The sequence below is a fragment of the Eucalyptus grandis genome, chromosome 2, assembly GCF_016545825.1.
Source record: "Eucalyptus grandis isolate ANBG69807.140 chromosome 2, ASM1654582v1, whole genome shotgun sequence".
NCBI lineage: Eukaryota > Viridiplantae > Streptophyta > Magnoliopsida > Myrtales > Myrtaceae > Eucalyptus > Eucalyptus grandis.
The window spans coordinates 50,581,207-50,596,786 of record NC_052613.1 but is presented as its reverse complement, the minus strand read 5'-3'; the positions used below and the strand labels follow the sequence as shown (position 1 = coordinate 50,596,786).

The following is a 15,580-nucleotide window of genomic DNA, read 5'->3' as shown; positions in this document are numbered from 1 at the left end:
TCCTCCTTCTTCCTCTAGTCGGTTGTTGGACCTTGGCGACCAGCCAACAAGGTTGAGGTCGACCTCGCCGACCACTTTGCCAGTGGCCTCGAGGGTGGCCTTGTCGGTTGTGGGCGAGCCCCGCCGCCCAGGCCTCAAGGGCGGCCTCACGCCAGGTTGGCGGGGCTTGCCCTCACCGACCGTGGGTGAGAGTCGAGCCTCGCCAGATCCCACAAGGGTGAGCCTTGCTTCCCAAAGATGAAGTTGCCCTCACGGCTATCGGCGAGGTGGCCAGTGAGGTTGACCTCAACCTTGTTGGCCATCGCCTCGGCCAATCACCAAGGTCCGCGCGACCGGCTGGAGGAAGAGGAGGAGAAAGAAAAAATAAAAAATAAGAAGAAATACAAATTTTCAAAAATATTATAATATTATTAAAAGTTATCTATGTCAGCGTCAATTATGCTACGTCAATCAGTCGGCATCCAGTTAACAAAATCTGGCCAAAATTGGTCGGAAATGATTGAATTGATACAACGTAAAAGATTTAGAACTTAATTGGCATCAAAAAATGATTTAAGACTAAATTGGCACAAATACAAAAGGTTTAGTATTTTTTTTAACACTTTTCCCTAAAAAATTGCCATGTTTAGAATCTACATTTATATTAACCTAAAAATAAAAATACCTTATTGAAAGACCCAGTTTTAAAAAGGAAATAAAAAATAATATAAAAAAAGACTCATTGAATTTTAATAAAACTTACAAAAATCAAAAGCTAGTTCCACGAAAAACTTTAAATTAATATATTTATGATAAATTTAATCAAAATTAATTTTTTTACTACTAAAAACCCCACACAGATATACCTGTAATAAATTTATTAAAAACTTATTTTTAACTGTAAAAATTTCCAAACTCGTGATAAATATATTCTCATCATAAAAAACCACAAAACTACATTTCATCAAATTCAACAATTTGACTGCAAAACTTAACAAAAATTAATAAAGATAAATTAATTATAGGTAGACAAATTTCAAATTTTTGATAATCAAAAATTAATTTAAAATAAATTTATAATAGCTGTACCTGATTGAAATTTTCCGTGATATTATACGAAAAATCGATAACGTCTCTCCTTCGTCCTTTTTTTTATCATCGGTTCCCGCCGCCTTCGCCTCGGTAGGTTAAAAAGGAACTCTTTCGCTCGACTAGTTCTCCCGCGTTCCGTCGCGCCGCCGGGTGAGGTCAAGCCGGAGTCCTCCTCCCATGGAAGAAGACGGCGAGACGCTCGACATCATGTGCCAGGGCTGCGGCGGTGTCGGCTCGGCCGACGGCGGCGACGGCTTCTTCTACTGCGTCCACTGCGGCGACCGGGCCGACGACGTCGCCGACACCGGCGTCGCCGACGAGGACTTCGTCGACAAGGGCGGGGACGCCCGTGGCGCCCTCTACCTGGCCAGCCACCGCCGGCAGCGCCACCTCCCCGCCGTCAAGCCCGAGCCCCACCACTCCCAGCCCCAGCTCTGGTCCCAGCTAACCCAGACTCCCCGTCTCAAGACGCCGCGAAAGGAGGGAGACGTCGGTTACGATGAATTCGGGCCGACGGAGCCGCGGGACTTTGCGAATTCGGGCCCGGCCGGGCCGAGGGCGCTCGGCTACGAGGATTACTACAACGAGGTGAGGATCAGGTACGTGATGGGGCTCCAGACGATGGTGCAGCTCCAGTGCGAGGCTCTCGTGAGGGAGTTCGGCGCGACGCCGCTGATTTGTGGGATTTCCGGGCCGATTTGGCTGAGGTTCGTGGCGAGCACTCAGGTTTTCTCGGATGAGTGGGCGGATGAGACCTTTTACCAGTCGGAGATGCAGGAAGTAGGTGCGCTAATCTTGGTGTTTCTGTATTTTAATCGTGCCCTAAGGAATTCGTGTCTTCCAAGCTATGATCAATGACTTGTAGCTTTAACATTGCATTGTAGTCTTTCGTGGCTCTGTAATTATAGCGTGTATACCTTACTATTCACATAATTTAATGGTCGAGGAGGAATGGCAAAACATAGGCTGGCTAAAAATTGAATTTTGGCCAAATGAAAGTATTCGTGGAGAGTGCAGAGAAACTTTAATGTCCATATGCTTACCTGTAGTGGAGCTAAATATGCTCACTCTATTAAGCAGTGAAGTGATTGGTTTTATTCCATTGACCATTGACACGGCATCAACTTGGAAGCACTGAATAAAAGTATGAAATCCAGTATGGAAGTGGTCTGAGTGCCTTCTTTTTATATGCATTCTGGGGTTGTCCTTTACGATATTTCTTCATATCAATAGTGTCATGCAAGCATGGATATCTTGCTGTAATTAATTTGCTTGAATTTGAAATGAATTTTCCACCAGAGAACTTTTTTGTTTTATGCTTATTTTTATTTCATATTCATATAGCTTTTGTTTTGGCTGCCAAGTGGAGATGTTTGTTGGATTTCAATCTCTCATAGGTAGGCTTCCCTACTCTATGAAATATGGAGATAATTGTCTATCCGCTCGGTGACCACTATCTCTTCTTGGTTAGTCTGCAGTTCAGTTAATGGCCATTTGCTAGCATAGGTGCCCATTTTGATTACAACGAAGAGGGACGGAGGGAGGGAGGCGTCTACTGATGATATGTTTGCATTCGAGTTAGCTACATAACTAAATGTTTCAATGGTTCTGCCTCCCTGAAGATGTTTGTACAAGTTTTCTTTTGTACTGATTGTGAAATTGGTAGAAATCCTCAACCAATAGTGCTCTCACTTTTTGCTTCTCATGTTTCAATTGCCCTATTTTCTTAAATTGATTTTGAATCATAATCTTTGTACATTTGGCCACAGGAGAACCAAAAGATTTTAGGCCTCGTGCTAAGTTCAGTGCAGAACCGCACAATATGCATGGCAAGCGAGCAGTGACGGTATGGTATAGGACTTTGAGAAAAAAGATACCATTATCTTGTTCTTTAGCTATTTCTTTCCTGGCTTGTCATGTTGCAAGGGAACCGATCCTCCCTACTGACATAATCAAGTGGTCAGTTGAAGGGAAGCTTCCATATTTTGCTGCTTTCCAAGACATTGAAAAGAACATTGGTCCACCATCAGCTGCTTGTCCTTTGAGTTCCAATCTTATGTTTAGGCCTTCTCAAACAGTTCCATCACAGAAGTTAGAAGCTATGGCAGCATCCATTGCTCTGTCCATAGGTTTGGATTTGCCGCCTGTGAACTTCTATGCGATTTGTTCACGCTATCTCAATCAGTTATGCCTACCAGCAGAGAAGATTTTTCCACATGCATGCCGAATACAGGAATGGTCAATGCCGCCTGATCTGTGGTTGTCAGCAAATGAGTTGAGGCTTCCAACTCGTGTCTGCGTCATGTCTATACTCATGGTAGCAATAAGAATTCTTTATAACATACATGGTTTTGGTGAATGGGAGAAGAGTTTGATTAATCACCAAGATATGTCTTCAACATCAAGTGATCAAATTGGATCTGAAAACACAGGGGGTTCCAGAATGAGGGAAGATGTTGAAAATGGTTCTGGTTTTTTTTCTGGTGCTGGGGATGATTTAGATACAAGATTGGAAAAAGAAGCCTCAGATGGCGATCAATCTGAGTTTGATGCTAAGGAGCTTCTACGAAACCTCAATGCTAGATACAATGACTTCAATGACTCATATGGTACCCAATTGCATTTTCATAATTTAACAAGATTGTTTAAAATGTCTTTTTCTTTCCCAACATGCTTTGAAAGGTTTTTTAGGCTCGATGTGGATGAAAGAATGATTAGTGTACAATTGTGTTAAATCTTTTTGTGTGGACAGAGTACTGCAAAGACTTGCCCACCTACCTCCAGTATTGCAAAGATATTGTTTTTGCTGGTCTAGAACCGTCTTGTGAGGTCTACGAGGAAGGAGAAGTTATGAAGCAGCTGTGGAATTTTTATCAGGAGAACAAGGTAACTTATGATATAATTGCATCATCAATTCTTACTTGGCCCATGAAGTTAATTTTTACAGATTTATGATAGAAGCCCGTCTTTGTATTTGATTCTCTTACCTTTATTCTTATTTAAGGGGACTTTTGATTAATGTCAGGATGGCGAACAAACGGAAAGGCTGGGGCTTCACTTTGATGGTGCCTTCAATCAAAAGAGGCCTAGAGATAATGTTAATGGATGTTCAAAGAATTCATTTATAGGCAACAAAAGGCTTAATAGTGGAACTTCGAATGCAAATGAAAGCCTTTTGGACAGCCCAGATGATGATGCTTCTTCGCAAAGTTCATTAGCAGACGATAACATGAAACCTAGCAATCACCCATCTTCAGAAAGTTACCAAGACAGAGCCATTAGACAGCTGAAATTAGACATGGAAGAGAATAGGTTCTTCTACATTCCACCGAGGGTAAAGATCAAGAGACTTGATTATCTTCATTATGTTAGGAAGAGGGATCATGGTGCATTAGCTTACGTTGCCCATGCTGATTATTACATATTGCTTCATGCTTGTGCTAGAGTAGCTCAGGTCGAGATTAGATGTATGCATATGGGTGTATTGAATTTCGAGAGGAGATTAGCCTGGATGGAAAATAGAGTAGAACACTGCCTGCATTTAACCCTCCTAAGGTATCTTGTGAGTTTTGTAGTGATGGGACTCGAGAAGATGATGCAGACGATGTGATTAACCTTTCTAGTCTTAATATATAAAATTTTTAAAATTTGCTGTCTCGTATGTCTCAAGAGTTGTTTGCAGCCAGGCTACTCTGTTTACAAAGTGAATAGTTTACTGTTTAAGTATACAGTTTACGGGACATTTTGTGCATAGGTTTTGTACCACGAGCTCTTAGGCATTCTGCTCCTTTTCGATCTTCCATAAGATGAACGTGGTGAATTGCAAAAGGCCAGGTTTCAGCTGGACAAAGATCTTGTGGTATCAGCAAATGGACCAAAGAAAGTAGGCAAATCCAATTTTATACTATATCTGCGGCTAAAAATATGTTAGCTGCAGCATTTCCTGTTTCTTTTTTGGCATATTGCAGATAACTGTATATAACAAGCATGACGCAAGGGGGGAAAGTATACCACCATGTAACATGTGACTTCTATTGGTGGAGAGATGGTTTACTTATATTGATTACATGAGTTATTTTTAGCAGATGCTTTGGTCCTTTCTCATTGACCTCATCTTGTGATTTTAACCTTCACTAACTCATGTTTCTACGATCTTATTCTGTATTTGCTTGAGTGATGCAATAAATCTCCAGCAAAGTGGTTGTTTCTTATAATCGAACAAAAAGCGAAGAAGGAAGCCAAATTTTCCAAGATTATGAGGTGAAGGAGTTAATTTTTTTTTTTCTCCAGTTGAAAAGGAGTTAACTTGAGATTATGAGGTGAAGGAGTTAAATATTTTTTTTCTCCGGTTGAAAAGGAGTTAACTTGAGTAGTTGTAAATTTTAGAACATGTTTACCTATCGCATGAGCCCGTGACAGTTAATTTTGAAGGGATTCGAGATTGTTGACTGAGATAACAGGAGGAAGTTCAAATTCTATGTTGTATAATTGCCTAGATATACTCATCTTGGATGACATACAACCCCAGTTAGAATTAAAGCTTAGCTAGGCTCTCGAAGGGACTCCTGTTAAGAGGCACTGCTAATTCAGCAGAGACTTGACGTCATTTTTCCCGCAGAAAAAACCATAATGATGTTTACTACTAGGGACAGACTAGTTTTTCTCCCAGGCGCGAAACATTTAAAGGAACAGAGTTTGCAATAATCCCTTTGTCTACGTCGCACCCATCCCCGCTTAGAGAAGAAGGAGGAGGAGGAAGAAGAATAATTTGCGCCATCTTCTAAGCAGTGGACCGTCTCTTGGGTCTATGATGCTTGCAGAACTGCGATGTCACGGTTTCACTCTCAATACCAAATCCTACAATAGCTTAGCTTGCCTGTACAAGTTGCTTCATGACAGCTGACAAAAGAAAATACTCAAGAGAAACAAATCAACCCTCACACAGCCTCCCGTTGACGGCAGGATAATTATAAATGCTAGCCTTCACATCTCCGAGGAAACTCTTTTCTTCCAATCTGACTAATTAGCTTGCTTGACCTTTTCTTTTAGTCGAACGGAACAAACTCGAACAGATTTAGGACCTGTTGTGGATGGGATCCGAACCTCCTCGGACTTTTCTTTTGCTTGACATGTTAGGATCAAATGTCTTCGTCACACTGGAAGATTTCTTTGCGTTCATGCCCACTTTACCGACAGTCTTCAAACTGCGTCGACTCTGGGGTGCTTTTCCCTGAACTTCTTGTTCCCTTCCAAAACCGAGCTTTACACTTACTACCCCCTGGACTTTATCCAGGTCCGATGCTAAGAAGAAGATGCATACGAGCAGTATAAGGGCTCTGGTTAAGATGAAACCCATGATTGTGGTTGGCGGAATGGCAAGAAAGGACAGCACAAGAACTCCCTTTGTTTACTGTAGTACTGGGAGCTTAGGTGATTTAAAGACCTTCGCCCTCTTCTTTCTGTTCCAACTCTCGCCTTTGATTTATCAATAGTGGATTTGATAATGCACTTAACAGCATAAGGTACGGAGGGGCCCCTCACAGCTAGAGGGAATTTAGATCACTTAAAAATCTTCAGCCTGCCTGCAATCGAAGCAAATAAGCATATATTAAGGCTGATACATGGGGAATCCAGTAACTATGAATAAGGTTCTTGGAACATTACCCTTGAGAAGCCAAGCATCTTTCTTCATTATTTCCTAACCTATCTGTCATTTTCTCGATTTGATCTTTTGGCAAGGGCCAAATGCCTCTTAGACAATACTCATCTTGACACATAGGTGGGCGCACTGTAGATTTTTATAAAGAGGGAACTCAAATCTACTTGAAATCTGTATATAAGGGTTTCTTAAGCCCTTTCAAAAAAGGTTGTCTTAAAGAACACTCAGGTTGATATTGGCTGACACAGACTTATATCGTGGGTGTTCTCTTTTAAGATCAAGAGCATGTGTATGTAAAAAACAGAGGTCGATATCGGCTAACATAGAATCGTATCTTGGATCAGTTTTCATAGGCTATTGTGGATGTAAACTGGTGATTGAAATATATTATCATCAAAGAAGGGTAGTGTGGTATGTCTATCTTTAATGAAGTGGGGTCATACTACAGTGTCAAGCAAGACATATTATAGAGAATCAAATGGGATGGAAGAGGGAGATGGAACCAGCAGTGAAAAGAAACAAAAAGTTCTTTAGGCTTTCGTTTCTGGACTGCTTGATATATTGCAAGCCGAAATTCCTACCCCTGCTAACACTTTGATGATGGATGCAATATCTTTTTATATTATTTCTGTACTGTTGGCAATATTTTGAATATAATATGCTGTCCCACATGCAACCGGGAACATTCGAAAGCATAAGAGTAGCCAACTTTTCCCGAATGTGGGTTGCCGGATTTCATTCTAGGTGAAGGGTAAAAGGCGAATAGTTCTGGTCCAAGCAGCACAAGCACCTCCTGGATGGGTCTCTCATGTTCTTATTCTCTTTGCTTTTTCTTCACCAATTGACATAGAAAGAGTCCAAGTGACTCGTTCCTCTCCAATATTATCACCTCTTTCACAAGGTTCCCTTTGCCCTCCGTTTCGGTATCTTACGTATCGAAATCCCATCGCAAATCTCAACATGTCAGTGTTTAGGTGGCTGTGGTGATCTCTCCAAACAGAGGAATAAGAATTTTCTTCTGTTCGACTCATATCTTGTGATTCTCTTTTGTTTATGCCCTGAAGTCAGATGTTGCGAATGCCAATCAACCCTAAGAGTTCCATAAATTACAGATGCCCAATGTCGCTAGCTTAATTTGGGGAAAAGTTGTCAATCTTTCCGTGATGCATATGATGATAGGACGGACGAGGGCCAGCTAACTATTCAGCAGCTAGGTTCCACTGTTGCACCCTTGAGGGCTTCGAATCCTTTTTGAATGGTGCCAGGGTATCATCTCATAGAAGTCTAACGAGACTTAAACTTCACCTCCTCATGCTCCTGCTAGGTTAACTAGAAGCAGATGTCGCCGACAAATATAATCCAAAGGGAGTGATCGAGACATTTCTCTGATATTTATTGAGAGAAGAAAAGGTGAAAATCGAAGAGCTTTCCTTATGCATCAGTCTGTAATTTTCCTTCCGCGACTAAAATAAGGATCACTCCCTTCGAGTGAACTTCTGCTTTTCTATGGTTCATCACAGACGATATCAATTTCCGTTATTGAAGTTGACGTGGACTTCATGCGTCTCTAACCTGCTACAACCTGCGAATTGTCGCCCTGGTACTTAATCTACGGAACAAGTTGTCCTTACTAGACCTTGTCAAGTCAATAGTAAGCTACAGTGTCCAATACTCTCTCGTCTTCCGCTAGAGGCCGCTTACAATAAAAATTTGAGAGTACCCATCTGGTTCTATATTTGGTAATACGATTTGTTTTAATCGACTCTACAGGAATGCAAAACGAGAAAATGAAAAGGAAAATCCTGTAGCATTTGCAGATTCTCGAAGTCGGTCTTAAAGAGGGGACTTTCCTAGAGCTTATTGACTTGAGCCGGTCCACCCTGGACAGTCTACCTGCAAAAGACCGATTCTGCGGGAAGAGGAAAACGAAAGGTGTCGCAAAGCTTATTGAAAAAAAAGAAAATAAAATAAAATAAAGCAGAGAGTCGACCTGAGTGGGTTGTCGCGTCCCCTTCTTTGAAGGCCCTCTTTTCGGAGTCCGAATGCTGATGGATTTTAAACTAGGTGCGCGTGTTTGCTTAACGAGTAAGGACGACAAGTCATGTTCGCACGTTAATAATTCATCTTTACTTGCTAATAAAGCACATTTCAAGTTTGTTTCATCTTACGCTTAGTCCAAGTTTGTTCGTTCTTATTGCTTCAAACGCATTGGTCTCGATAACCCGCAAATGCAAAGGGGGTGACACTACATGAAAATCTTCACGGCAATCCTTCTCTCCCTCTTTGTTGGAAGCCATGCGTAATTCCCGCCCCAGAGCACTTCTCCAATTGATTTGACTAAGTGCTCAGTGCTCAGTGCTCCCCCAAGGGAGACTTTGCTCGCTACGAACCAACATGTTTCAGAAGCCCCTTCTTTAAGATTAAGGGCTAGTCAAGAGCAGAAGTATAACGAATTTTAATTCTAAAAACTCCAATTCTCCCTTCCAGTTTCAGATTTAGAGTGGCATCAAGAACCAAGAATTTCGTGATTCCAGAAATAGGCCCGGGTTTCAAAGAAACCACTAAAAAATAGAAAAGAGCCACAATCAGATCTGCCAACACAACTTCCTAATGAAAGGAATAACTGGTAATAGCAAAATCAGAATTTGGTACACAAACTGAGAAGTTTTCCATGAGCCATTAAAGGCTGATGCCAAATAATGCAAAATAAGAAAGTATAATTACAAGGAGGCAAAACCAAGAGGCGCATCGTATCTAATATGGGCTGTTCCCAGTATATAATCACTTCCAGAAATTAGTGAAGAAAACATATGCATACGTAATTGGTTGGCCGGATGAGAGCTCTTTTACATTCCTCACCGCAAGTGAATTGGTGGTAGCGAATGGTACCGTAGTTCACGCTACAGATCATACAGGTTCGTCGTGAGCTGTTACTGGGGTTACGGGTGCTATCGTGAAATGCAGTCCCCCATTTTGCCCAGATTGGAGTACAAAAGCAACTTGCCTTGCCGCCAATGCTGCAGCCTCCTGCTTCACCACAGAATTCATCAATGCAACATAAAAGAATTAGCTCAACACTAACTAGTTACATCTTTGAACATTGCCAAGTTCTACTACAGTCTGCCATGTCTACCCCACAATAACCATCATTTTAAGGATTTACCGGATCATTTTTTCTGTTTAACTAGACACTCAGGTGACAACATATTAATAGGTTGAGGAGACGTGAATCCTGCAAAAAATACCAGCAAAACAAGAGGATAAAGAAGAGACTTGCCTGTCTCTGCCTGCGGCGCTGCAAGATACTGATAGCCCAAGCCATTATGTAGCAGGGCAAAAGAAAACCAGCAGCCCGGAATAAGAAGACCTGAAAAGGATGAAATTGGTTGAGCCAGATATTATTTTGTGGCTACAACTACTAGATATTCAAGAAGCTATAGGACTGTTTAAGATTAGCTTACAGAGAAATAAGTGGATGTATCGTCATCTCCACCATCATCATCGGGAATGGTCAATGCATGCCGCAGTAGCAGAAGGGCCATTAACTGCCAAGAACCACAGTTGCAAAATTATGAGAGAGTTTAGAGGAAGCACAATAATAAGGCTCATTCTTCCCAAAATATCAGTAATACAGTTGTACAGGATAAGAATCTGAGGAAGCAAAGATATAGACTACAGGATTTAGAAATTTAAGTTCTTACAATTAAAGCAGCTGAGCGGCAGAATGCAGCTCCACTGGCATTTGAAGCAGCATACTCATCATAATCAGCTTCCAAAAAGTGACGCTCTGCCTCTGCAAGTGCTAGAAGACGAGGATCTCGCAGGTCCAGTGGAGTTCCAGATATTGTCAAGCCTCCACTGAAAAGAAAGTCCACAGTTAGTTAAATAAAAAGAGGACTGGCAGAATTGCAGAAGTGAATTTCTAAGAGAATGGTCTGTATTATCTTCAAAAAGTCCTCTGTTGCGCTGAATAATTTTAGTTTTTAATTTTTAGAGAAATAAATTCGTTTGTTGCATCTTCACAAGTTTAAAGAATAGGAATCTAGCTCCAATTGCATTTGCGAAGAAAAATACAAAAAAACTCTTAACTTACCCAATATCGATTGTAGTGTCTATGGGTGGGCGAGGCGGGGCAGTATAATTGGGCTGGAATTGCTATTTAACATATGCAAAAAAGGGGTTAGATTCTGTCTATGATGACACTGACAGACCAAAGGCAAAACCAGAATGGTATTTATCTTGTCTCTAGATTGAAAACAAGTACTTTCAACACAGAAAATCATATGACTGCATGTTAATCTGTTCTTTCCAATCTTTCTGAATAACAAGATGACAGCATACACTGCCCAATTTGTAAAACCTTCCAGTTGAATGCATCACAAACTGATTTATGATGTCCTTTAGTGAGATATTAGCTGTGGAATAAATAGCATAAAATTCACAAAATTCATAGCATGACAACATGCAGTAGTATGGACCCAGAATCATACCTGATGACAAATCTCACATGTTATGTCGCCTTTCTCATTGCACCAGTGCTGGATACACTTCCTATGAGCATACTGGAAAGCACATACACTGTTACTAAAGGAAATCTAGCATATTACACGACACAAATCATTTTATGTAAGTGAAATCATACCCTTTGATAATGAAAATAATAAATGTCTTTGTGATCCAGCAAAATTTGCAAAACTGTGTTTTTTATTTCAACATTCCAAGCCTCCCTATTCTCATTAGCATGAATAGGATGAGAACATCACAAAGTGGTTTTCAGCTCATAACTTTTGCTCTTAAAATTAACTGACACAATATGAGATTTTAGGCAGGATTGCACTAGAAAGATGCCTTTTAGCTCTGTCTTTAGACCTACGTTCTCTTACCCCATAGGAAGTCTTCCTCCACTGGCAGGTTTTTCCGAAAGAACTCTAATTATTCTGGTCTTTTTTTCTGATTGAAAAATATTTCACAGTTTTTCCAACCCCATTTTGTAGGCTAATTTCATCCTCAACCGAGGAAGTTGAAAAACTTCTGCAAACCCAAACACAGCCCCAACTTTCTACATCAGCTGATCATATCTCCAATTTTCCCTTCTCAACTCAAGGCGGAAAATGACACGACCCTATTCCCTTTGAGGGTCAAAAAAATGCGGCAATCCTTTAGTTTCAGTTTTTCAAAAGCTATAGGAAACAGCGCAGAAAATTCCCATAAACTTCAAAGCGAATTGTGGAGAGCAAAGAAAAGCACCACGAAACACGCTTCTCGCGCAGACACGAGAATACACGTACACCCCAACTATACATCTTCAACAAAAAAAATCAAAAAATAAAATAAAAATCGTACCTTGAGACTGCCACTGCAGGCACAGGGAGACTCCAAGTTGCTCACGCTGTCCTCGTCCTGGCAAATGCGACACTCGGCCATCTGAATCAGAGGCGCCTCCTCCTCCTCCTTCTCATTCCCCTCCACCTCGGCCGCCTCGCCGCCCCCGCTGCTCGACGACGACGACGAGGCCTCGGCCTCATCCCTCGCCGGCACCAGCCGCACGAGCCGGTCCACGGAAAGCACCACGTGATCGCTCATCTTCCACCAAAGACCAAACTACACCGAAAAACGGAAAAAAGAACAAAAAGAAAAAACCCTCATTCCACCGCACAAATCGACGGGAAAACCTAACTAAGAGAAGCGCCAAAAGGGGGTAAAGGGCAGATCAAAACCAGAGATCGCCGGGGAAGAGCAGGCGATCGATCTCGCATCCGGATAATACAGACTGACACCGAAACGAAGAGGAATATAGAGAGAGAAAGAGAGAGAGAGAGGGAATCGGAATCCTACCGCGCAGATCGGTGGGCGGACGGTGGTGGTTGCTTCGGCCGCGCAAAGTAGATTTTTAGATTTTTTTTTCTTTTTTTTTTGCCCGAGCGGGTGGGGATGGACGACGCGCTTTCCTTCGAGAGAAAGAGAAAGAGAGAGAGAGAGATTGAACAGCGAAGAAGAGAGATTGCAACACTCCCAAATTACTGCGGAAATTTAGAGAGAGAGAGAGAGAGCTCTTATTTTTTTTGGGGGGAAGAAGACGGAGACACCGTCAAAACAGGCGCTTACGTGTTCGGTGACGTCCGTCCCACTCCACCTCCAACGGCTCCCGTTGAATCTCGGGGAAGGGAGGGGAGCGGAGGAGGGCATTTGCGTCCTTTCACGATTGCCGTCCCCTCACGGCGCGCTTCCACTGTTTTTGTTTTGGTTTTGTGTTTTTACTTGACCGCCTCGCCTTCTCGGGTTCCGGTAGAACCGCGTCGTTGGGGTTCGCTATCGTGAATATGCTGCTTTTTCCCACCCCCATCTTCCCTTCACACCTGTCTGTCACTACATTCTTGTTTTTGCTTTTAAAGTACACTTTTTCTTCTCCTTCTTCTTCTTCTTTTTTCCAATTTTCCTTTTCTATTCGATCTTGTCTCCCATCTTTATGAGTTTAAATACACCACCTCGATCTCATCGCCACCCTAAAAAAAAGAAGAAAAAAAGATAGGAAATTCAAATCAAATCGCTCGACGACTCTTCGGATTCCCACGATTGCGTCTCCACCACATGCTACTGGTATTTTCGAATCGTGCACTCAAAAAGCATTACTACAGTGAAGATGTACGAGGCTCCCCGCGATCCGACAAGAGCCCAATTGGGGATGGAGATCGTCGAACGCCTCTGCTGTCGACGTACGAGGTTCTGCGTCTCGGTCCCCCAACGGTCACGAGATGGGTCGGACACGGCAGCCCTCGCTGCTCCGTTCTTTCCTCTCCTCCTTCCCGATTCTTCTTTTTTGGTCAGCAGGGGTGTTGCGTCGATGTCTTGCGTAATCATCATCGTATTAGGAGGAATTTCCCTCTTACCGCGTCGCCAAATAGGATGCACGATCGCTACCCAATGAAGTCACGGTCAAAGTCGCGAAAGAAGTCTTTTGGAAGGCTCGAATCAACTTCGCCCGATTGCGGTCTCACCATTACGATCGGCCATGACGAGATCGACAAGATTTCCCTCGTCATGGGTTGGACCGGCTGCACGAGCCCGTATGGAGAGTCGTTGTTGGATCTTTATGCTTCTTCACTGTTCACGTACCCGATATTGTTCATACCTAGCTTTTTTTAATTTACTCACCTTGTTTGGAAATATATGATGATTTGTTTCTCGACAATGTATTTTTTAGGATTTAATTCGGAATAAAACGGCTTGGAATTGTTAGCCATAGATTTGATACTTCTTTTCATAGGATTACAATTTTCCATGTACTTTGTTGTAATTTACAGAATCGTCCTACTAAGGCTGCGCATGACAATACTTCTCGGCTAGGGAAAAGTTTTTTTTTCAGAAATAATTCTTTTCTATTTCTATTCCGGGGAACAATTTCTGAGTAAAAGAACCCGTTTGGTAACTACACAAAATTTCTACTTTTGAAATAGAAAAAGAATAGAAATGCGTTTGGTAACGCAACAATTTCTCTTTTATATTTATTCATTTTTTATTCTTGCCGCCGGATCGCCACCGCCGGCCGTCGCCGCCGTCGTTGCACACCCGCCGGCCACCGCCGTTGCCGCACGTCCGCTGCCACCGCCCGGCCCAACCCATCGGTCAGCGACGACCACCGGCCGTCGGCCGTGGGACCAGCGGCGACCGGCGACCGGCGATGGCGACGGCGGCGACTAGCGACAACATGGGGCGGTGGTCGGCGGCGGTAGCAAGAGATGAATAAAATATAATAAAAAAATCACTTATTTGAAACTTATTCCGGAACAAGAAGCAACTTTTTTACTTCTCATTTCTATTCCAAAACCATTCTCAGGCTAACTTTTTGTTCCGTAACAAAAACTAACTTCTTTGTTATCAAATGGGTTTCTATTCTTTTTTTGTTAGGGGAACAAAAGAATAGAAATTCTTGGGCCGGGGAAGGTTACCATGCGCAGCCTAAATTGCCTTTGGATAACTAAAGGAGATTTTAGTCTTTGTGGCTAATCCCATTGTCCGGGGAAATTGCTAGCATTGGTCATTTTATTACTAATCAAATAGCTATTGCCGTCTTGAGACATGAGGATAATGTGATATTCAAAAATTGGGAAAAATTTAAAAAGGAAAAGCACATTTCATGAAGTTATTTACTCTAGATAGAAAAGACAACGCCCTTTGATATTCCATCTTTCCAATGAATTGAGAATCATTAAACACCTTGTAGTTCTTGAATTATCTAAGCTAAAACATACATGATACGGGCTCTCCTTTGAAAAAATGACCCCCACTTCGGGTCCTTATTATGAAACAAAATCAATCCTAGGCCATTTTTAAAAGAATGGGTTTTTTTTTTTTGGTAAAAAAGAATGGGTTCACTTAAGGCTTTTTTTAAGACTTTGCTTATCTATTAATCCATGGCTAATTTGGTTGAAAGTATTAATGGGGTTGATCCTGTTTCTTGCCGTCAATGACAAAGACACGCGACGTCAAGTAAGAATATAATGAAGATGATGCTAGAATGATGAAGGAAAGCTCTATCGTGAGAGGAGGATTAGATTGGTTCAAGCGATCTGTTAACTTAAGCTTCAAGGTCACTTTGATCACTTAAGGGAGAAAAAACCTGTTCCGAAGCTAAATGAGCTGCGGAAATATCTCTTTCTCACTATAATCAATTCTAATTCTACATAATTTCGTTAAAAGAGAGAAAAATGGCTTGATGGAATAACAAGAACTTAAGTCACCTTCTTCTAATCCTACTAAAAGTTCTCATCTAATGCTCTTCTTATTCAAGCTTTAAGCAAAACAAAAGAATCGCCAAATCACAAATGGCATAAACATGTCATCGTCATCTAA

At 41.9% G+C, this 15,580-nt stretch overlaps 2 protein-coding genes and 1 long non-coding RNA gene across 4 annotated transcripts; 1 reads left to right on the top strand and 2 right to left on the bottom strand.

The window, feature by feature from the left end:
- Positions 1-1,151: 1,151 nt before the first annotated feature.
- Positions 1,152-4,727, top strand: LOC104433634 (TATA box-binding protein-associated factor RNA polymerase I subunit B). The gene is made up of 4 exons (XM_010046446.3): positions 1,152-1,855; positions 2,841-3,680; positions 3,824-3,957; positions 4,097-4,727. The coding sequence occupies exons 1-4, from the start codon at positions 1,249-1,251 to the stop codon at positions 4,679-4,681; spliced, it is 2,166 nt and encodes a 721-aa protein (XP_010044748.2). The 5' UTR covers positions 1,152-1,248; the 3' UTR covers positions 4,682-4,727.
- Positions 4,728-6,035: 1,308 nt separating this feature from the next.
- On the bottom strand, positions 6,036-6,911 carry LOC120290967. Its single transcript, XR_005548765.1, has 2 exons — positions 6,736-6,911; positions 6,036-6,653 (listed from the first exon to the last, which is right to left on the bottom strand). It is a non-coding gene; the product is annotated as an uncharacterized LOC120290967 (long non-coding RNA).
- Positions 6,912-9,322: 2,411 nt separating this feature from the next.
- On the bottom strand, positions 9,323-12,767 carry LOC104433635. 2 transcript variants are annotated; one of them, XM_010046448.3, is made up of 8 exons: positions 12,566-12,767; positions 12,074-12,331; positions 11,221-11,292; positions 10,824-10,885; positions 10,432-10,588; positions 10,192-10,275; positions 10,008-10,097; positions 9,323-9,757 (listed from the first exon to the last, which is right to left on the bottom strand). In XM_010046448.3, exons 2-8 carry the CDS (start codon positions 12,311-12,313, stop codon positions 9,638-9,640), a joined length of 825 nt encoding a protein of 274 aa, XP_010044750.2. In that variant the 5' UTR covers positions 12,314-12,331; positions 12,566-12,767; the 3' UTR covers positions 9,323-9,637. The 2 variants fall into 2 exon arrangements, with proteins under 2 accessions (XP_010044750.2, XP_010044749.2); XM_010046447.3 differs by having other exon boundaries at positions 12,448-12,571.
- Positions 12,768-15,580: the final 2,813 nt, after the last annotated feature.

Excerpts from the sequence above, each read along its gene's own strand:
- LOC104433634 (XM_010046446.3), top strand. The coding sequence starts at position 1,249 with ATGGAAGAAGACGGCGAGACGCTCGACATCATGTGCCAGGGCTGCGGC. Across the intron at positions 3,681-3,823 it reads TGACTTCAATGACTCATATG|AGTACTGCAAAGACTTGCCC; the intron begins GTACCCAATTGC and ends TTGTGTGGACAG. Across the intron at positions 3,958-4,096 it reads ATTTTTATCAGGAGAACAAG|GATGGCGAACAAACGGAAAG; the intron begins GTAACTTATGAT and ends GATTAATGTCAG.
- LOC104433635 (XM_010046447.3), bottom strand. The coding sequence starts at position 12,486 with ATGCGAGATCGATCGCCTGCTCTTCCCCGGCGATCTCTG. Across the intron at positions 10,886-11,220 it reads CATGTGAGATTTGTCATCAG|CAATTCCAGCCCAATTATAC; the intron begins GTATGATTCTGG and ends TATGTTAAATAG. Across the intron at positions 10,276-10,431 it reads GCCGCTCAGCTGCTTTAATT|TTAATGGCCCTTCTGCTACT; the intron begins GTAAGAACTTAA and ends GGTTCTTGGCAG.